Raw genomic sequence first — 20,472 nt, 5'->3', positions numbered from 1 at the left:
ATGATGCTTCATTAGATGAGTCGAGTCGTAAGCCAGGCTCTTCGATCTCCGCTTGCGTTTCTCGCAAACCCTAATTCTTGGCACATCCCCCTTTAGTCATCTTTTGTTTGCACAGTGGATCCCTCTCTGGTCAGCTCTAGGGTTTGTTTTTGGTGGCATCGAGAAGCGGAGCTGCATCGACTCGGTGTGTGCGCGTCGAGGTTTCACACATCGGCACCGGAGTGGCGTCGTCGCACGAGAGGCTTGGGAATTGGCGGTGAGGGTCTGCGGTGAGATTGAAAGGATTTGAAGGGGAGTGGGCTTAACCGAAGGCCAAGATGGTGCTCGCGGAGCTGGGGGGCCGCATCTCGCGTGCCCTCCAACAGATGAGCAGTGCCACTTTTATTGATGAGAAGGTGCTGACGGAGTGCTTGAACGAGATTTCGCGAGCGCTCATGTCGGCTGATGTGCAATTCAAGATGATCGGTGCCATGCAATCGAATATTAAGAAGACTGTGAACTTTGACGACCTCGCGGCTGGCCATAACAAGAGGAAAATCATCCAGCAGGTGTGTTTTCTGAGACCTTGTTCTCAGTGTGTGTGTGTGTGTGTGTGAGAGAGAGAGAGAGAGAGAGAGAGAGAGAGAGAGAGAGAGTGAGTGTTGACCTAATTAACCATTGTCTGGATCACATGGATTTGTACTCTATTCGCAAGCGTGCTTTATTAGCACGTGAGCCGGAGGGCTTGAATGATGGCTAGTGGTGTTTCATGATGTGAAAAGTACTAGTGTAAGTTTTTGCTCGAGAACCACCATACGATTTCGTTTTAGAGAAGGAGTTTTAATTAGCTGAGTACCGAGCAATGTTGTTTTGTTTTGTTTTTTTTTTCTGAAAAACTTTGTATCAAATTATTCAGGCTGTCTTCAACGAACTGTGCAAAATGCTCGATCCTGGGAAGCCAGCATTTGTACCGAAGAAGGGAAAACCCAATGTTATCATGTTTGTCGGTTTGCAGGGTGAGCTGTCAATTGGAACCCCTTTCTGAAACTTTACTTGAGCTTTATTTTGCATTGATAATCAGGTTCGATAAGACGTGCAATTGTTGGCGTTTTTTCGGTTTAGAAATGAGTACTCACTCGATCAATCTTGTCCTTCAGGTTCGGGAAAGACCACAACTTGCACGAAATATGCATATCATTATCAAAAGAAGGGATGGAAGCCAGCCCTGGTTTGCGCTGATACGTTTCGAGCGGGTGCGTTCGATCAGCTCAAACAGAATGCGACGAAAGCTAAAATTCCTTTCTATGGCAGGTAATTTGTGTTCTAAGCAGTCTTTCTCGACAAATGTATTGCCAGTAATTTGTACAAAATGAGTTGTAAAACGTCTGTTGAATTCGATTTTTCTAGATAATAGGAGATAAGTCACTTGTTTTCAGTTCAATTTGGAACGATGCCATTTCACTTGCAGGTGACCAATCACGAATATCTGAGGGGAAAACTGGTAATAAAGCCGTTTCATTTTTTTCTCTTCAGCTACACAGAGACAGACCCAGTCAAGATTGCTCAGGAGGGAGTTGAGAGGTTCAAGAAGGAGAACTGTGATTTGATTATTGTCGATACTAGTGGGCGGCACAAGCAGGAGGCATCTTTGTTTGAGGAGATGCGTCAACTTGCTGAAGTCACGGTAAGTAATTTCATGGCAATCATTTAACGATGTAATGAGCTTAGTCAATTGCATGGCTTCAGAGTCATATAATTTCACACGCTAAAGCTTAGCTGGAAGATGAAGCTTAAAGTGATGATTTCCAACTAGATTGTCATGCGATTTTAGCGATTTGTAAGTGTTTTGTAGATTCACACGACCTTCGAATTCCCTGGTTTAAATCGGACGAGAGTGGAATTTGAGGAGACAAATGTCATATCTCTTACGGATATTTCAGCCTTGCGATATTAGTGTTGTAAGTTACAGAGAAAATGGTCCATCATGGTGAAGGAACACACATAAATCGTGGGTAGCCTTGTTAAAGACATGAATGTCATTCGGAACGTGCACTGCATAGTTTTGTAGAGAGTGCCCTTATCCATGGTTAATCTGGAATCAGGCTGACAAACAAGTGTGCTGCGTGAGTGCAGAGTCCAGATCTTGTGATATTTGTGATGGATAGCAGCATAGGACAGGCGGCTTTCGATCAAGCTCAGGCTTTCAAGCAAAGTGTAGCTGTCGGGGCAGTTATTGTAACTAAGATGGATGGGCATGCCAAGGGAGGAGGTGCTCTCAGCGCGTAAGTTTGACCTAAGTAATTTATATCTTTTATCAAGGATAATGTGTAACTTTGTTGGATGATAAGTCAGGGCAAACTATCAATCGTTGTCCGGATTACAGACCGCTAAACATGGCCTTTGGTTTCAGAGTGGCAGCCACAAAAAGTCCGATTATCTTCATAGGTACAGGAGAGCACATGGATGAGTTCGAGGCCTTTGAGACCAAGACCTTTGTAAGTCGACTTCTAGGTGAGTTTCATGTCGTTTATATTACATAACGCTGTGTTGTTGTATTGTGGGCTACAATTTATGTCTGATCTAGCTGATCGATTATAATGTCTGTCATGTCGCTCCTTTCCAGTTTTCTTTAGGATGCTGGAAGTAATATTGGAATTTTCTCGGGTGCAGGTATGGGTGACTGGTCAGGCTTTATGGAAAAGATTCAAGATGCCGTCCCAATGGACCAGCAACCCGAGCTACTCCAAAAGCTGTCCGAGGGCAATTTTACTTTGCGCATCATGTATGAGCAATTTCAGAACATCCTGAAAATGGGTCCTCTCAGCCAGGTGACTGACTACTTTCCGATTTTTGTTTGCGTTTATTGCTCATCCTGGAATTTTTCTGAGGGGAACTTTTTTGTTTCTAAACAATGGAGGTTCGATAGTTGTACATCTTCAAGTTAATGGTTATTTTAAAAAAAAAAAGTCCTACTTTGGACATGTACTGAAGTGCCTGTTGTGTTATTTGGCAGGTGATGTCAATGATTCCAGGTTTTAGTCAAGAGTTTATGCCGAAAGGTCGAGAAAAAGAAAGCCAGGCTAAGATTAAGAAGTTTACGACAATGATGGATTCTATGACAGATGAAGGTATCCTTTCTTGGTCTTTCTCTGTGGTCTCAAAATACGTATGTTTCCTTACTGGAAGTCGGCTTGTTTCTTTGTCGTCCTGTTTACACTTTTGCTTGATCAGTTTTTCGTTAGTGAGTTCAACGATGTTATTGGCCTCATATTAATCTTTGTGTAATTTCTGGTGGTGCAGAACTAGACAGCACAAACCCAAAGCTAATGACGGATTCACGCATATACAGAATTGCGAGGGGTTCTGGACGTGGCTTGCGTGAGGTTCATGAAATGCTGGAGGAATTTAAGCGATTGGCCAAGATCTGGAGTAAGATGAAAGGACTTAAGATTCCTAAAAAGGGTGATATGAGTGCTATGTCTCGGAATATGAATGCACAGCACATGAGTAAGGTGCTTCCACCTCAGATGTTGAAGCAAATCGGAGGAATTGGAGGCTTGCAATCGCTCATGAAGCAGATGAACTCCAAAGAGTTCTCCGGCATGTTTGGAGGTGGTGATGGTTTAGATATGAAGTAGTGTACTTGAACTGTAGGTTTTATTACTCTTGATTGGGTGTAGCTATGGGGGACGAGATCTTCAAGAGTGCTCTACAGGGTTGTAAATTACCCCGTGTTGATTACAGCTTTTTCAGATAGTACCCTCCTGCACTCGCCAAACGGAAGCTTTTTCTGTGTAGAAACCTACCTTCGTCAGGTAGAGATTGATTATGTATGTGTCAAGCCAAGTAGGATGCTGATCTTTAGCTTGTTGCCTCTGCTTTCGTCATGAATCTGATTTTGATTACATACTTAAAATAGCATTATTTTCATTGATGTTCTTCTTTTTGGACATGTTACTTTGGAAAGCTTTAACTGGTGAAAGAGGTAATTTAAAAAAAATAATATCTCGAGCAGATTAAATTGACTGTCTTCCTGGAGATTATATTTTGTTGCGCTGTATTTACCGCCACTACTCATTATGTCTAGTGTTATTTCACGTGAAAGAGTGAATGTGCTTTTCGATTTTGGCACCAACAAAATACAAAATTTCGATTAAATAATGTGATTAGAACTATCTTTCAAGATTTTGCCTTGACAAGTACGACCAATGCAAAAATTACCACACAAAAATTCTTTCTTTGGAATTATAAGTAGATAATGCTTGCAATAACTTTTTTCTGTATAGTGATTTGTGGTATTGTGAACGATAGTGCATAAATGAGTCTTTTTTGGTTTTGGTTTTGGTTATTTGTTTATTTTTAAGATATTTATTTCTCTTCCTTTCTTTTCCTCCTGAAACATTAACTGCCTTCACTTTCTGATGTGTTTGCATATTTTGTGAGTTATCCTCTACTGTATTTTCTATTACATGGATAATGTTAGAAACAGAAACTGCATTCTGATGATTTCAAAAAATCTTCGCATATGTGAATAAACATGACTAAGAATCAAGAAAACTTTCCGTTCACACAACCTTTTTTTTTCTTCAATTTTTGAGGAAAAAATGAGAAAAAGTAGATAACGATGTTTTATGAGGAATACAAGCATACACTTTTATTTATTTATTTTTTAACTTGGTTTCTTTTCTCAAATAAGAACATCGATGTTTCATTCATAACTTATAAATTTTCTTCCAGAATCAACTGCATATGGACTTATCATCCGAAAGAAGGACGACATCCTAGTTCTGTAACTCCAGAAGAAACCCTGGTATATATAATGGAGGCAGTCAGAGCGAGAAAATACGAAGAAGGAAGGACAACACTGGATTTTGTGATACAGTGGCACTGGCCAAAGTCCCCTTTCATTCCCTGCGCGTTGTTTCACTCAAAGGGTTTCCATTCCACCAAGCTCTCCATAGCCCTTCCCGCTTCCGCCTCGCCGTCTCCGCGCACCTGACTGACCCAACTCTCCTCGCCCGCTCAAATTTCGAACGAATCCCTGATACCCATTTCCTGGGACATTTGCACTGCGCGTTTTGGTGGAGTATCGCGCCTTCATGATGCATTCTGAGTAATGCGTCAGGCAACCGGCTGTTGCCGGCGCATAAGAGAGAGCTATGCTGGGTCGGCGATGGCATGAAGGCATGGTGTGTTAGTAAGGTTCCGTGGAACGCCTTTTGTGTGTAGGAATTGCAGGCTGAAATTTAGAGAGGAAGCAAGAAGAAGAATTGCAGCATGCTCTTGCGTGGTTGCTTGTTAGGGTTTCTTAAATGTGATTTGTGCGAGGGAATTGAGTCCACTTGGTTTTGGTGCTCATGATTTTCATGGTAGGAGTGTTGTAGTTGGGTTTCTAGTTTTGTTTACTCGCTTTGATTCTTTCGTGGATGTCAGTTTTGAGAAGGCCGAGGCTTGTATAGGTTCCGTTGTAGGTGATGGCTCTAATGGAAACGGATGATCGCAGTGTTGTGCCATTTTTTGTCTTCTCCAACACTCGCTGTTTATTCACTCATTTTAGTTGTCGCGCTTTATTGCAGGTGTTGTCTGATGTTCCTATACTTTTCATGGAAGGGGCACATTTCGACCAGGGTTGATATTCTCCGCATGCGTATGTTTGCGGGAGTTTCGTGGGAGGGGCGAGCTTGAAATGGGAATATGAGGTTAACAGCTTAATTTTGTCAATAACCCGTGGAATGCTCAGAAAAAGGCTAATCTTGCTCTAGGTTTTGGGGTCGTCCTGGAATTTGGATAGGTTTTCTGTTTTTTATACAAATATTTATTTTTCGAGAGATTTAAAGGATTACTGCCCAGGATGAGTGCACAGGAAGTTCAAACGTGCGGGAAACCTCTAGATACTCTCATTGAAAGAGTGCTATGCACGAACATATTGTCTTCTGATTACTTCAAAGAGCTCTTTGGTCTTCAGACATACACCGAAGTTGTGGACGAGATTTATAATCACGTGGACCACGTGGAGCCATGGATGACTGGGAACTGCCGTGGTCCGTCAACAGCGTTTTGTTTACTCTACAAGCTATTTACTTTGAAATTCACCGTGAAACAGATGCAAGATATACTTGACCATCCAGACTCTCCATACATTCGGGCTCTAGGGTTTTTATACCTGAGGTACGTTGGAGACCCTAAGACTATCTGGGATTGGTTCGAACCATATGTGAAGGACCCGGAAGAATTTTCTCCAGGTTCGAACAAGAAAATGACAACAATGGGTGTATATGTGCGGGACATTATTTTGAATCAGTACTATTTCGATACTCTCTTTCCCCGCATTCCTGTTCCTATTCTGCGGCAAATCACTGCATGCCTTGAACGTATGAAGCTTCCAACTCAACCCTCGGGAGTTACTGGGAACAGTAGTCGACATGGTTCAGATGATACAGCTAGAAGACCACCCTCCGTCAAGGCAGCCTTGTCAGTGTCTTTCGGGCAGCGAGCTCCCCACCGGGCATTTACTCGAGATTCTTCTCCTGTTCGCCGAACAGCACCGATTCGGGAGGCTGGAGGCGCAGACGCTGAAAGAGACAAAAACAGGGATTATGGTCGAGACAAAGGGAGGAACTCTCGAGACAGGGACAGGCGTGACAGTGAAGCTCGGGACCGTGGGCGTGACGGGGAGCAGAAGGATAGAGCCATAGAACGAGAGAGAGAAAGGAGTAGGGATTATGATCGTGAAGGAAGTCGCGGAAGGGGTAGAGATGAAAGGGACAGAGACAATGTCAGGGATTATTCTAGATATAGGGACGTAGACAGAAGTCGAGATAGTGAACGGGACAGATCAAGGAATAGAGATAGAGGGTGGGAGAGGGAGGATGACAGGTCTAGGGACAGAAGGAGAGATCGTAGTCTTAACAGGGATAGAACAAGAGAAAGAAAGTATAATGGTGAACGGCTCCGTAGTCGAACTCGCAGTCGCAGTCCTGCGCATCACAGTGAAGGTGTGGATCGTAATAGATCCAGAAGCCCCGCTAGGGCTGCTCCTGCGTCAAATAATCTGAAGAAGTTGCTGGATGTCTATGGAGATGCTAGCCATGCAAAGAGTGAGAATGATACTACCAGTGGCTTCAATTCAAAAGCGTCAGTTGATGATGATGTCATTCATCTTGGAGGCTCAAGATGGAGGTAGTTAGGATCTTGAGGGCCGTGAGTTTTAGTGTGCACTTTGTCTGCAGAGTCTCTTGAAGTGATATAAGGACTCATTCTGACCAGTGTTTAGGTTCTTCCAACTCTTTGCAGTGCCACGGATTGAAAGCTTTCGGCAGTCTTTTGTTCTTAATTCTCACTTGAGACTGCCATTTTACTATTTCTACGATGGGTTGATAAATACTGTACATGGATATTTGTGTGGGTATGCTGTATCGCTCTACAGCCCTGCCTGTCAGACGTGCCTTGGCCTTTTCGCCTTTTTCAGTAGCTGCGTACAAGATTGCAGGTAGCCCCAGGCAGAGTAACTTTCATAGTGGATCCAGCATTGAACCTCTGGTGCTGGGTTTCAAGTACTGCCAGCATCATCGGTGTGGCGAGTTTTTCATTTTCGAAACACTTTTATTTATTTATTTATTTTGGCCGGTGTGGTTGTTAGTGGTTCATTCATGAGGCATCGGGTGCTGACACCACGAATACAAGTTCTTCGTAATGTCCTGATAGAGATTTCATGAAGGTAGACGAAGGAGTGTTTAATTGTCCCGCCGATTATCATTGGAACTAATGCAAGTTTTATCGTTCCTCGTCACATTTAGTATGTTCTACCACATTGGATGAATTTATCGAGCTTGGATTCTACTACAGGCAAGTAGTAACTCATCCAATGGCTCAAATGTACTTTAGTGGGAGGTTGTTTCTGGAAGGCTGTGTGACTTCTGCATATGATGACTTCGGTTGTCGTAATTGTCGATGGAAAGTCGTTCCATTCAGCTCGATTTTGCGAAACTGATCACCTGAAGTTTCCACTATGTCTTTAATGAAGAGATCCTTCCGGGGTCGTATCAATTCCAGTATCAGATTGTCATAGACGTTTGTCCTCTATGAAGAGATTAGAGCTCCTATGTAAACGCGTACTCTGTCATGATGTACTTATCCCTAGTAGTCTTTAGCATGGCCCCAAAACCTGGTTTTTACTGTCAGACATCGCGTTTGCATAGGAGCTCGAATCTGTTTTTTATTAACATAGAGCTCTTGTGCTGAATCCGAATTCTGTTCTGGGAGAGGTCACTGGTCTTCTTTATCATGTTTGCATTTATGTGAGTAATAGCATCCTATTTCCAACGTATGATCATGTAGCGTATGAGACTTCTCCTGAACACCATAGTGCATGAATAAGGTATTATCACATGACCGTTTTAAGAATCTGTCTAAACTTGGGTGGTGAAGATTCTTGTTTCTTGACTGAGGCAATTAATTACTCATATGTTCGTGTCTGGTGCATCAAATATGAAAACGTGATTAGTTACGACCACTGAGTGAAAGTTTCCTGAATACAAATTATTTATCAGATCCAGACAGTTCTGTTCATCTGCATCAGATAAAAACTGTTTACAAATGTAGCAAAACTAATTGTTAGATGTTTAATGTTCATCATATATTAATTTAATAAAAGTTGTAAATATGACAAGTAAAATAATTGAATATCAGTACATACAATGTGCACAATTATATTGTCAGCACATTGAGTATCCTACTATTCCATTTGTATATTTTAATTTTAGTTTGTAATGACAATTTTGCATAGTTTTAGAGCATAGGGAGTAAGTATGAAAGATTGAGTTGTTTAAGGGTTTAGTAACAATCAATTGTTCAATATTTAATGGTTATAGAAAGAGAAAATAGATTTGTAATGTACAACATATGTAGCACTTGTAGATGAAATTGAGATTAGTTGGTTAATATGTTCAAAATCATAACTACTAACATAATTTGAACATTATTATTTGATGATAGTTTAGTTATTCTTGTATTTATTTATTTAATTATTATTCTTGATTTTTTCCTTAATTTTTAATTCAAATTTTAACTTAGTGTCTAAGTTACAAACATTAGAATAATTTCTTTTCAAATTTTGACAAAAATAGTTCTTAATGTTTAGATAGATTGTTATGTTGGGCTTTTAAAATTATGGCTTTATTTTGTGATAAGTGAATGCCTTTACTTATAACATTAATGACTAAAAATATTCCAAACTAATATATCAATAAAATCAAAATTTAATCATTAGAATATTACAATCACATAAATTGATTTAGTTTGGTTTGATTTGATTAATTTCAATAATAGATTCTAAAAAATTCATGATTATTTATTAAAAAAATAAAATATTCATGACCAGAATTCATTTTTTTAGAAGTTTAATAACATTTTGTTTGAGCCATTGAGTTTAAATTAAAATTTCCTTTAAAACCTATAAAAATGCATTTGGGATGAAAGCTGCCAAGCCTAAAGTCAGGTCAGGTTTGGCGCAGGTTTGGTTACGGACCCACAACTGGCGGGACTGACCATGCCTCGTCAGCCTACGCCTCAGCATGGGCGGTAAGAAAACCATAACAATATCCGGTTTGGATCAGGGTATCAACTTCACTAGGTCACAGAATGTGTCAAAATTCATCCATCTGTTTTTTTTTATCGAAACCTCATTCGTTCCTCCAAAATGGGGTCCGTTTGTTGATTATTTGATGAGTCAATCCCATCGTAGCATGTGAAGGAAAAGATTGACCATGACCAATGACCAAGAGCTCTCTTATTTTATTTTATTATTATTATTATTATGTATATATATATATATATATATACATACATACATACAGTGACAAACAAAACCGAGTACAAAATCTGAAGTGCCAACTTTCAAGAGCAATTATAGAAATTTCAATGATTGCTTTATAAATCTGAAAGTTACATGGAATAATATACACAGTCTTGTACATATGTACAAAGTTGCACATCAAATTGATAACTAAACATCCTTCTACAAAGTCAAATCAACAACTATGTCTTGTACTCAGTATTGTTCAAAGAAAATCTTCAAACTTCAATATTTAGTCCAATAACCTTTTGCTTCCAAAACAACTGAAATCCTTCTTAGCATACTTTTGTATAGTTTCTCACAATCTTTTGCATCAAAACTAGGGTAAATACTACAAACATTCTCCCACAATTCTTGAACACCTCTTGGCCTTGGAGTGACTTGGCTTAAACGCTGTTTGAGAAGGGCCCAAAAATGTTCCATTGGATTCAAATCTGGAGATTGAGCTGGCCATCGAAGGAGCTGAAATGGCTAAAAAGAGAGCCAAAACTGAACACTTTTTGCCATATGTTTGGGATCATTATCATGTTGAAAAACCACCTTAGTAGGATCTAAGTTGTAATTCTGTGTGGTACTTTGCAAGTAGGTTTCTAAATTTTTTTTGTACAACTGTTGCTCCATTCTACCTTCAATTTGATACCAAGCACCCGGCCCAAAAATAATCATACAACCCCAAATCATAATTGAACCACCACCATGTTTGACAGTTTGACTAACATGTTTAGGTCCAGGTCGTTCTCCTTCTCTCAACCAACACCAAGACATACCATCTGAGTTGATTAGGTTAATCTTTGTCTCATCACTGAAAATAACCCGTCTCCAATCATCAACGGTCCAATTTTTGTATTTATGAGCAAAATTCAACCTTGCAAGAACATGTCTTTTGGCAAGTAGAGGCTTCTTTTGTTGCACACAAGCACCCAAACCAGCTTCTCTCAAACCATGCCTCAAGGTGATGTCTGAGAAGTGTTTACCTGTTTTTTCTCGAAGTTGTTTTGCAGCTGCACTTGCCGTTTTGAGACAACCAGCAATGACAAGGTGCACACCAAGTCGCTTCTCTTGCCCTCCTAAAACCTTTGGACGTCCTCCTCTTTGCTTTTCTATTTCACTACTAATCTCCCTTCTCAGATGAGCTATTGAAGACTGACTCATTCCAAGTGAGTCTGCAACTTTTCTTGTAGAAACACCACTCCTAAGCTACACCAATGCTTGGTGCTTCAATGATTCACACAACCGAGGCATAGAGATACAATTGACAAATCAACTTTCACTATAGATAGTACACAACAAGAGCAACACAACAAACAAAAAATGCCCTCAAATCTTGCAACAAGGAGTGTACATTGAAATTTCGAAATTCAGCAAGAAGAAGCAACCAAAACTGAGTATGCACGTCTGTGTGCTTCTACAACACTTTTCTCATAAACCCTACCTCAAATGATAATGAGATTTTTCATCCATGTAGAGAACTGGATGAATACACACAATAAAAAAGTAATTCTATCAATTGACTTATGTGTCAGTTGGAAGGATCAATGAACTATGAGTGTTCAGATTTTGTACTCGGTTTTGTTTGTCACTGTATATATACACATTAAAGGAATTGTTAAATTGACCCAAGTATTTACTAAATTGACGCATCCATCCTAACCATCGTCAAAAGCTTTTCCACAGCTGGATCTATATTGGTCAAAAACCAATGAAAAAATGGTTGGATTCTTAACCTATTGTAAATATTTGGGTCAATCTAACAATTCCCTATCTATTATATAAAACAAACTTCAGTTTTCGTAAGATAAAGGAATGTTCGGAAGGGTTGTAACTCTTCTAAATACTTTCTGTGATTCATTATGTATTGATTCCTGCCGGTATGCACCATTCAATCAGAGATGTTGTCCACATGGAGTTGTATACTGTTCAGAAAACCATATTGTAAATATTGATTGGTATTGTAGCTTGTAATCCATCTCTTTGATGTCACGGTGAGTCTTTTACATTTTCAGACCGTTAGAAACTTTGTTGAGTTTTGGTTGTGAGTTCTTGGCTCAATGCATGATTTTCTGTGTTTTTGATAGTGGTCCTTCAACCACGATTCCTAGTAAGTATCTTACGAGATATATGACCCAGTTGGAACCATGCTAAATGTAAATTTTCACTGGCATCACAAATTCCTGACTTTCGATGACCTGACGTGCAGGTACCTGGGTTTACAACACTCAAAGTGAAAGAGACGAAGCCGAGAGTATTTCCCGTTTCCACGTCGTGGATCTCTCTGACTTCTGTGCAAAACTGAAGTAGAAGATTCTCACGGGGAAGAACGGCAATCCCACACCCCAGCCGGATTGGGTCACAAATTCCTCCCTGCAAGGCGCGAGGCGTGAGCTGTGACGGAGGCGCGTTCCTGTTCGTTTTGTGTTTCTATGCTCAGCCTGGAAAAAAGTATAAATCAGCATTTTATTTCTGCTTAAGACACTTCGAGGAGTACTTTCATGTGGCATTGATCGTTATCACCACTTGATATTGATGTTTGAATTTCACGTGATGGCACTGTAATGCTGTAATATAACTTGATTGCATTAATAACAAGGTGGATTTTCACATTGTGAGCAATGTAACAAGCAGCTGGCGACCAAGACAGTACGCAAGTCTGCGCTGGCTACAGGAGGTGTGAAGAAGCCTCATTGCTCCAGGCCCGAGATGATGGCCCTACGAGAGATCCGCAAATACCAGAAGTCGACGGAGCTGCTGATTCGTAAGCTGCCTTTCCAGCGGTTGATGCGTGAGATTGCGCAAGGCTTCAAGTGGGATCTCCGATTCCAAAGCTCCACGGTGCTGGCATTGCATGAGGCGTCGGAAGCGTACTTGGTTGGTTTGTTTGAGGATACAAATCTGTGCGCTATTCACGCGAAGCGGGTGACCATCATGCAGAAGCACATTCAACTTGCTGGATTCAATGAGATAATGACGTCCTGTGTATTTCATTGCAATCAGGTTTGGAGGCTGTGATCCGTGGCACTAGCTTTCTGTGCATTGACTGCAAATTACTTTGTGTAGTAGGACAGAAATGAACATTGAAGAACAGAGTGTCGAAGTCGAAGTTGAACGCCGGACCTCTGTGCATGTGTGTTCATGTCGCCCAAAACAATGACCCCTAAGTTGGGCGCCGGACCTTTGTGCCGCAACACTTATGAGGTAACAGACTTCTAAACCTAGGTAATTTCATAGTTTTCTTGAACAACTGTATTGAGATATTTGAAAAATATATGATGCCATTTCTTAGTACTTATGAATACATGTTTTGCAGAGTGTATATCATGACGCAAATAATGCAAAAATTCCAGACCTGCAAAGGGTGCTTGGGGAGCTGAAAGGTTCTATGGAGAGTGTGAAGATTTGGATTGAGGTCCAAGGCAAAAGATGGCAGAATCGGGTTGATCGTGTAGAGAAGGATCTGGAGAAAGTTAAGGAAACAGATCAGACAGAGTCTGTGAATTACAGTGTTTGGAATGAATTCCAAACAAAGCTCGTAGGGTTCACGTCAGACACTGAAAAGCTCTTGCGATAAGTGAAAGAGCAAGTATTTATAATGTTGCAATGGAGGTTATTTTTTGGTTCAGAAATGACTGCAAATACAGAATCATTGTGACGCATTATATAGTCACTTTAGGATTATGTTCCACATTCCGCACTACAAATTCAGGAGCGGCCAGGTGATCTTCTGGCATTACCAGGTGCAAACAATGATTGAAGAGAGGATAGGGGAGCAGCTGAAGGGAGAGCTGCTTATCAGTGTATAAGCATATATGCAAGATGAAATACGTCTTCTGTGGACTGAAGTGAACTCTTTAATTAATAGCAAGGCGGACATGGCTGAACAAGTTGAACACCTCACGTTTGTCACCAAATAGGTGAAAGAACAGTCCAGCCTAGAACATGAAATGCTAAAATCTGAGACTTTTTATTTGTGCAAACAATTGCAATCTCTTAAGGGTAATGGTGTTCAGGTAATGGTTGTATTGTATTGTATTGTATTGGTTTTGGTTATTTTGATTAATTCAGAACCATTTGCAAAGGAATCTGGTGGCTTCCTAATTGCGTGGTGATATTGGTTATTGAATGGAAAATCATTAGTGTGGAGAAATCGAAATATTATTGTGGAGAAATTGAAGAGTGAGAATGGGGGCAAACAAGAAGAGAAGTATACTCTAAAGATGCTAAAAATGGACAAGCCCTTTGCAATGGCAACCCACTTGAACAAAGTACTTCATTGTGCACCTACATTATTTATTGTGCTAGACATCAGTTGAGCAAAATTTGTTTGAGTAGAATCATTTTGTTGCTACTATAGGTGAGTTGATGTTGTCAAATTGTGGTCTATGATACATCATGTGTATTGAAGCTAAGGAATTGTAGATTGTGGATGTTTTCAAGTTGAAGTTGTCTTAATTGAGTTTGTTAGTATGTGCACATTACAATTTGAATGAGCTTTATATGCTTTACACCAACACAAAGTTAGATAATTTCGTCTATCTATTAGGAGGTATTTGCTCACCTCTTGGTGCATTGGCATCTACTTAGATTGTCTTCAACACAAACATGCCTATTAGAGGTGCATCTAATGAAGAATTGTGATGTGAAATTGAAGTAATGAAGACATAGGGAACAAATAATGGTAGATTAAGTAGAGCATCCCCACTTGAAATATAATTCTTCAACTATAGCAAAATTTGATAGATTTGTTATTGAAGAATGGTGACAAAAAAGACAAGGTCCACTTCTAAAATACTCAAGGTTTGTAGACCAAGAATTAGAGTAACAAACTCTTAACAAAAGTTAAAGTTTATTTATCTCATCAACAAAATGATACAATATGGAGAGAGCAAGGATTTTGAAAATCAATGGCATCTTTTGAAATTGGAGTCTTTTAATTGAATTTGACAACTTTCACATAAAAAAATTAGCTGAAATGAGTTGAGAGACAGTAGAGAGAGACTTTGTTATAAATCAAAGTAAACTTATTTGAAACAAGAAATATGTATGAATTTGAGAGTTGAAAATAAATAATTCTATTATTAAATTTAAACTCCATGCATTTTAAACTTTGAATGATTTATTTCCAATTTATTTTTGGATTATGATCATTGTATTTTTAAAATATGTTAACCTTCAAATATGAAAAAATAACAAAATAAAATACATTATTTTATCATATGATATTGTTGTATGTTGTGGAAATTTGATGCAATATTTTTTTGGTACCATATATTGAAAATAATGATGAAAATGAACCTAATTAGAAAATTTACTTTATTTTTTTTTTAAAAAAATATACTTTTTACTTTACATATCCATATTAATGGCATTTATAATATCAAATTAATTTACAAACAAAATAACTTGACTATTTTTGATAAACCAAAAAAATAAATTCTACTTGATTTTGAACAATGAAATAATGATAAGACATGTTTTAGAAGACATTAATGATAAGACTGATTTTGAACAATAAATTATTCATAATGCATGTTTTATAAGCATAATTGATTACAACACCAATTGTTTTTAAAAAAGGTTAGTTACATTTAATAAGAACTCAAGGAATGCAAAGAAACCTATGGGAACTTAAAGAACTCATGGAAATGCATGGGAATCCATAGGAACCCATAGGAACTCACAAAAACATACAAGGACACTTTTTTGTGCTTAATGGTATAGATTCAGACTTCTCCAAATATGATCAAAATCTTATATCCTAAAAATATAAAATATAAAAAAATCACCATAAATATGGTTTATCTCAAAGTTCTTTTAACTTTGGTTATTTAAGTTGTAGTAAATAAAAATTATGTTTTTCAATTACAATGTAGAAACATAAATGGTTACATTGTTATGGATATTTATTTATTTATTTATTAGTCAATATTTCTTTACAAGTAGTCAATTTTTTACTAAGAAATCACAAATTAAACTTTTACTTCTTTTTTGTGGCCAACGACATGGGTTTCTACTTTATATATATATATATATATATATATTCATATAAATCCCTTGTAGCATAGGAAGATTCTTAGTTCAGAACCTCAAAAGAGGATTTCTTAAGCCATTTCAAAGCATAACCTGGAAACTTAAAAAGTCTTGTCAAGTTTCTCCATTTTGTGAGTTTTTATATATTTATTTTGTTAAGATTCGATTTATTTTTTGGTATGTAATTGATGGTTGTAATGCATTAATGAAAAAACACAATAAATATATAAATATAAATGTAATTTTAAAAATGTACATAACAATTTAGTAATGTATTATTATGTTTCCGTTGAATCAAATGTGAGAAAAAATAAAAATAAAAAATGGAAACTTGATATTTTTTAGACTAAAAGTACTATGTTCTTTAAAAAAATGTTACAGTTTGAATGTAGAATGCAACCCAGAAGTCATTGTTTTTATTATTCTGTAGGAGGCGTAACAAACATATGGTGTTATATCATATAGATTCTATGTGCTTGTAAATTAAAATTAAAATCATATTAAAATAAAATTTACATGTTTTATACAATGTAATCAAAGATTTTACAAAGTACGCTTTACAAATTACTTTGTTAGAATTACAGTCTGATCTAAACTTGAATTAGAATCATTCACCAAAGAAATTTAAATTTTAAAAATTGCAACCATCTTTAAAGGTGATTACAAATTTCAGGATTAGTTCTTTGCATGTTTCGTTTTTTGAAAAAGATCTTGCGAGAGTTTTTACTACATAGATAGGTTCTCACACAGTCACATGTAACTAGAATAGGTTTTATTCCACACATGATTAATTCATTTTTGTTAATTAAAAGTAGCAGAACAGGAGAAATACCATAAACAAGGCTAACATATTTCTCAAAATAATTCGCCTTCTGCAACAGTAAATTTATCATAATCACCATTCTCTCGACAAAAAATAATAATATTAACGTTGTTATCAATAACAATACAAAACGTAAAAGAGAGAAAAAGAAAAAGAAAAAGAAAGTGATGCAAAATGTCTTGTTACTCCAAAAAGTAAAAAGATATAAAAGTATGGAGTGAAATTTTAATGCAAAATTTTCCACACTTAGTTTCCAAGTGGCAAGTTCTGTGCTTTTCCTGGGAGAAAAAAAAGAGATGACGTGGAAATTACTGATGAGAATAAGAAACGTGTCACTTGCCACGGTTCCATGTGGCCAATATCTGGACCGACGTACGTTGACGTAGATGCTCGACGGAGTTGACAATGCCGACGATCCGTCGGGACTTTCTCGTCGTCACGGGCTGGGAGTATGCTTGTTGAGGACGCCAGTTGCAGGGAGGGACAGAGCTCTGCGCCGCAGGCGGAGCTCACAGCTCTCGAGATTGAACGGGAGTGTGATGCGGGGCCCAGGGTGAGAGTTGACGCCGCGTAATTGCAGTGGGAAGAGACCGATTGAACCTTCGTATTGGTTTTTGTCTCGCGGAAAACTTTTGAGAACTGGGTCAGGTCGAGTCAATTGGACTTGTCTTGGAGATGGTGAAGGAGAAGCTGGTTATTTAGCGCTCATTGCGAGTTTTTGTCCGCAAAATGGTTGCGTAGCCTCGGATAGTCTTGTATGATGACGGTTGTGGTGTCGAAATTGAGTTGGATTGTGTCTGTGGTGTTTCTCATTAGCGTTGTTGCCTTAGTTGGATACCAATTTCCGGCCAAAACTCCGTTAGCGCATTACCAGTTGTGGTATCCGCTTTCCACAGCGAAGGAAAATGCTGCTCCGGGTCCCAACACATCGAATCGTAGCGAGGTTTGTGTCTTGATGGATGCTCTGTTCCACCTTTCAACCTGTAGGTTCGGAGGAGGTGATTTATTTGTTTTCTTTGGTTTACTTGATTTCGTGCAAGCGTAGGTGTGTTTGTGGCGGGTAGATGTTCATGATCTATTGAAGCTCCATGGCGTATGATGGTGTTGTGTCTTGGTTTCTTTCCTGTGGAATCAAATTTCTATCCTTGGTACGTGCAGCTTTATGTTGGGGAAGCTGGTTTGGCGGCTGCCTCACCGGTACCGCTTGAGGGGCGTTTTGAAGAATCGACAAGGTCGCGCGTTGCCGTATGCCTGGTTGGGGGAGCGCGAGCCTTTGAGTTGACGGGCAAGACGTTGATGAAATACGTCTTGAATGCTTACAACGACACAGATGTATTCCTGCACTCGCCCTTGGATAAGGATTCCCACAAGTTTTCATTGCTGAGTGGGGCCTCGGGGCTCGCTAGTGCCCGCGTTTTCATTCCAAAACAACTCCCAGAGAGTAGATTGCAGCGAGAAGTACTCACGGCGGCAAATTCCCCTAATGGGATACAGGTTTGCCACCTTAAACGTGGTCACATATGCAATTCATGATGCAGATAGGTTTTCTGCCATTAGGCATTTCAGTATTGCGAAGGGGTTTCCCTTGTAATCTTTAGGTGATTTTGGTTAGAAATTAGGCTGGTTTTAGTCTTTCTGGTACTACAGCCGTCTTTCGCATTTTCAAACCGTGTTTATATCTTTCATTCAATGAAGACTTAGGGACTGAGTCGTAGTCAATTGGTATAATTCTATTATACTCCCTGCTTCTAGAAGTTTGGAAGAGATTGTGTAAGCTTAAGGGTAAAATCAACAACCTATATTCTGATTCACGTTGCACTGTTTTGCATGGTCCAGGGTCTGTTGCAGTACTTTCATTTGGTCGAAGGCTGTCTCGAAATGATCACTGAGCACGAATCGAAGCACAATATCAAGTATGATTGGATTGTCCGAACCAGGGTTGATGGCTACTGGAGAGGGCCACTTCCACCCTTGAGCTCTTTTAATTCTTCTGTCTACTACATCCCACACGGATCTCATTATGGTGGCCTCAATGACAGGCTAGGCATTGGGAATTCTGAAAATTCGAGAGTGGCTTTATCGAGGCTCAGCCTTCTACCACTTCTTCACAAGCGCGGTGCTAGAAACTTGAACTCCGAGACGGCTTTTAAAGCGCAACTAAAATTCACCAATTTGTGGTATTCATCGACAAATTTTCCTTTCTGCATTCTTACTTATCGGAAGTATTCTTGGCCTCCAGCTTATTTCGGCGTTCCAGTGGCGTCGCTGTCGACAAAGGGTGATTTGAACGGGGCGAAGTGCAGACCCTGCACTCCCAAGTCCAGTGGTTCGGAAGCGCAAAGATTAGTTTCCAAACTTAGCAAAGGTTGGGGGTGGCCTGGGTTAATAGATGGGCTTGAGCTTTGCGATGCTCATCAGGACTGGGAACCGCAATGGCGCACAGTTTATGAGAAGGAATCTGGCGAGCAGCTCTCTGGTGACGCTCAGCGTGTCACGACAAGGTCTGTGTCGGAGTGTGTGCGCGATATGGAAGAGTTTCAAAAGCAGTGGGAGGTTTGGGACGCACCTCCACCCTTAAAGATTTGTTCTGAGGGCAGGGAAGACGAGGTGTATTCTGATTCTGATGAGTCTGTGAATTGAGGATTTTGGGAGATGTTTGGCCGGGTGAGAACATGTCTCGCAGTAGGTATGTTGAATTTGTAACAACTGGGAGAGAAACGATAAGGGATTGAGCTGCGGAAGGTGTAGTCAATGTTTTTCCTTTAGTATGAGTTAAGATTTTCAACAACTTATGCATTGAAGAGTTCTAGTCTTGTCACACGCAGCCAAAGCAAGTTTTTTTAGAGCGGTAATCCTTGGCAGTTTGTAGTGTGAGCTGATGCCAAATTAAAGTAAGAGCTGCAGGGATGTGTGATCCGTTTAACTTTTTGCTAGGGAATGAAGGAAGAGCTGCTTATCTTAATTTACTTGGGTTTTTTTAATGTAAATCAAGCTGGTACAATATGTTCTAAAAAGAATTGCCTAAACAATAGCACTAGTAGCCATATTTAGAAAAAATTCACTAATAAAACAATAATTAACATTTTTAAGGTGAGAGCTTCAAATTAAAAGATGTAAAGGCATGAAAATTGTCTACAAGAAATCAAATTATAAGTATATGAATAAGTGTATATATAAGTATTTTTTATTTTATGAATATAAATGTAAACATATAGATATAGATGTAGAAGAATGATAAAACAACCCAAATATTTACTAAAGTGACTTACTCTATCTTAACCATTATTGCATCATTGCAGCTTCCATATGTGTTTTCAATTGTTCCTTGTTCCCAATTGTTGCTAAGAATGGGGGCGGGAGGTTGAAAATGTTAAGAATGATGTGATAGTTGGAAACAAGAGAATGGCTAAGAATGGAAATGGAGTTGAAAGGGTACAATGATGGTTTAAACATGTGGGTTGATTTAATAAAAAATTAATAAAAAAATTTTAATCTTATTTTTTACTATTACCTATTTTCATATTTAGAACATTCATATATAAAAGATAAAAAGATAAAAACTTATCATGGTCATTTTTAGTTTTATGTACTTTTTAAGGCACATGTTATTAATTATAAAATATAATATTCTTGAAAATATTTTTTAATTTATATTTACATTAATAATAATTTTTTATTTAAATAATTTTTTATTTTATCTAGTATATTTTATTCATTCTATGTATTGTTTCATAATTAGGTTATTTTTTAAAAAAAAAAATAATGGTTTGTAGTTTTTATCTTTATTATTTAT

General features: G+C 38.6%; 4 protein-coding genes across 6 annotated transcripts; all 4 read left to right on the top strand.

Annotated features, from left to right (window-relative positions):
- The first annotated feature begins 22 nt into the window (after positions 1-22).
- LOC112278609 (signal recognition particle subunit SRP54 2) lies at positions 23-3,913 on the top strand. Its single transcript, XM_024512208.3, has 9 exons — positions 23-548; positions 896-995; positions 1,137-1,290; positions 1,513-1,663; positions 2,113-2,261; positions 2,390-2,490; positions 2,650-2,807; positions 2,993-3,107; positions 3,280-3,913. Exons 1-9 carry the CDS (start codon positions 318-320, stop codon positions 3,615-3,617), a joined length of 1,497 nt encoding a protein of 498 aa, XP_024367976.1. The 5' UTR covers positions 23-317; the 3' UTR covers positions 3,618-3,913.
- Positions 3,914-5,029: 1,116 nt separating this feature from the next.
- Positions 5,030-7,312, top strand: LOC112294781 (pre-mRNA splicing factor SR-like 1). 3 transcript variants are annotated; one of them, XM_090244102.1, is made up of 2 exons: positions 5,030-5,168; positions 5,556-7,312. In XM_090244102.1, exon 2 carries the CDS (start codon positions 5,831-5,833, stop codon positions 7,160-7,162), a length of 1,332 nt encoding a protein of 443 aa, XP_090100228.1. In that variant the 5' UTR covers positions 5,030-5,168; positions 5,556-5,830; the 3' UTR covers positions 7,163-7,312. The 3 variants fall into 3 exon arrangements, with proteins under 3 accessions (XP_090100228.1, XP_090100227.1, XP_024401375.1); XM_090244101.1 differs by having other exon boundaries at positions 5,037-5,176; XM_024545607.3 differs by having other exon boundaries at positions 5,043-5,181.
- Positions 7,313-7,368: 56 nt separating this feature from the next.
- On the top strand, positions 7,369-12,979 carry LOC149987519 (uncharacterized). Its single transcript, XM_090244009.1, has 4 exons — positions 7,369-7,550; positions 10,834-10,870; positions 12,030-12,083; positions 12,455-12,979. The coding sequence occupies exons 1-4, from the start codon at positions 7,369-7,371 to the stop codon at positions 12,836-12,838; spliced, it is 657 nt and encodes a 218-aa protein (XP_090100135.1). The 3' UTR covers positions 12,839-12,979.
- A 4,185-nt stretch (positions 12,980-17,164) lies between these two features.
- Positions 17,165-19,641, top strand: LOC112294000 (uncharacterized). The gene is made up of 3 exons (XM_024544056.3): positions 17,165-17,622; positions 17,838-18,173; positions 18,516-19,641. The coding sequence occupies exons 1-3, from the start codon at positions 17,437-17,439 to the stop codon at positions 19,317-19,319; spliced, it is 1,326 nt and encodes a 441-aa protein (XP_024399824.1). The 5' UTR covers positions 17,165-17,436; the 3' UTR covers positions 19,320-19,641.
- The last annotated feature ends 831 nt before the right edge of the window (positions 19,642-20,472 follow it).

The sequence above is a fragment of the Physcomitrium patens genome, chromosome 17 (assembly GCF_059467195.1).
Source record: "Physcomitrium patens ecotype Gransden chromosome 17, ASM5946719v1, whole genome shotgun sequence".
Lineage (NCBI taxonomy): Eukaryota > Viridiplantae > Streptophyta > Bryopsida > Funariales > Funariaceae > Physcomitrium > Physcomitrium patens.
The sequence above is the reverse complement of the archived record's forward strand: the minus strand, read 5'-3'. Positions and strand labels throughout refer to the sequence as shown.

Coding starts and splice junctions, on each gene's coding strand:
- LOC112278609 (XM_024512208.3), top strand. CDS start 318: ATGGTGCTCGCGGAGCTGGGGGGCCGCATCTCGCGTGCCCTCCAACAG. Junction 549..895: donor AGAGGAAAATCATCCAGCAG/GTGTGTTTTCTG, acceptor CAAATTATTCAG/GCTGTCTTCAACGAACTGTG. Junction 1,664..2,112: donor GTCAACTTGCTGAAGTCACG/GTAAGTAATTTC, acceptor GCGTGAGTGCAG/AGTCCAGATCTTGTGATATT.
- LOC112294781 (XM_090244102.1), top strand. CDS start 5,831: ATGAGTGCACAGGAAGTTCAAACGTGCGGGAAACCTCTAGATACTCTC.
- LOC149987519 (XM_090244009.1), top strand. CDS start 7,369: ATGGATATTTGTGTGGGTATGCTGTATCGCTCTACAGCCCTGCCTGTC. Junction 7,551..10,833: donor AAGTACTGCCAGCATCATCG/GTGTGGCGAGTT, acceptor GTTGTTTTGCAG/CTGCACTTGCCGTTTTGAGA. Junction 10,871..12,029: donor AGACAACCAGCAATGACAAG/GTGCACACCAAG, acceptor CCTGACGTGCAG/GTACCTGGGTTTACAACACT.
- LOC112294000 (XM_024544056.3), top strand. CDS start 17,437: ATGATGACGGTTGTGGTGTCGAAATTGAGTTGGATTGTGTCTGTGGTG. Junction 17,623..17,837: donor ACACATCGAATCGTAGCGAG/GTTTGTGTCTTG, acceptor TGGTACGTGCAG/CTTTATGTTGGGGAAGCTGG. Junction 18,174..18,515: donor ATTCCCCTAATGGGATACAG/GTTTGCCACCTT, acceptor TGCATGGTCCAG/GGTCTGTTGCAGTACTTTCA.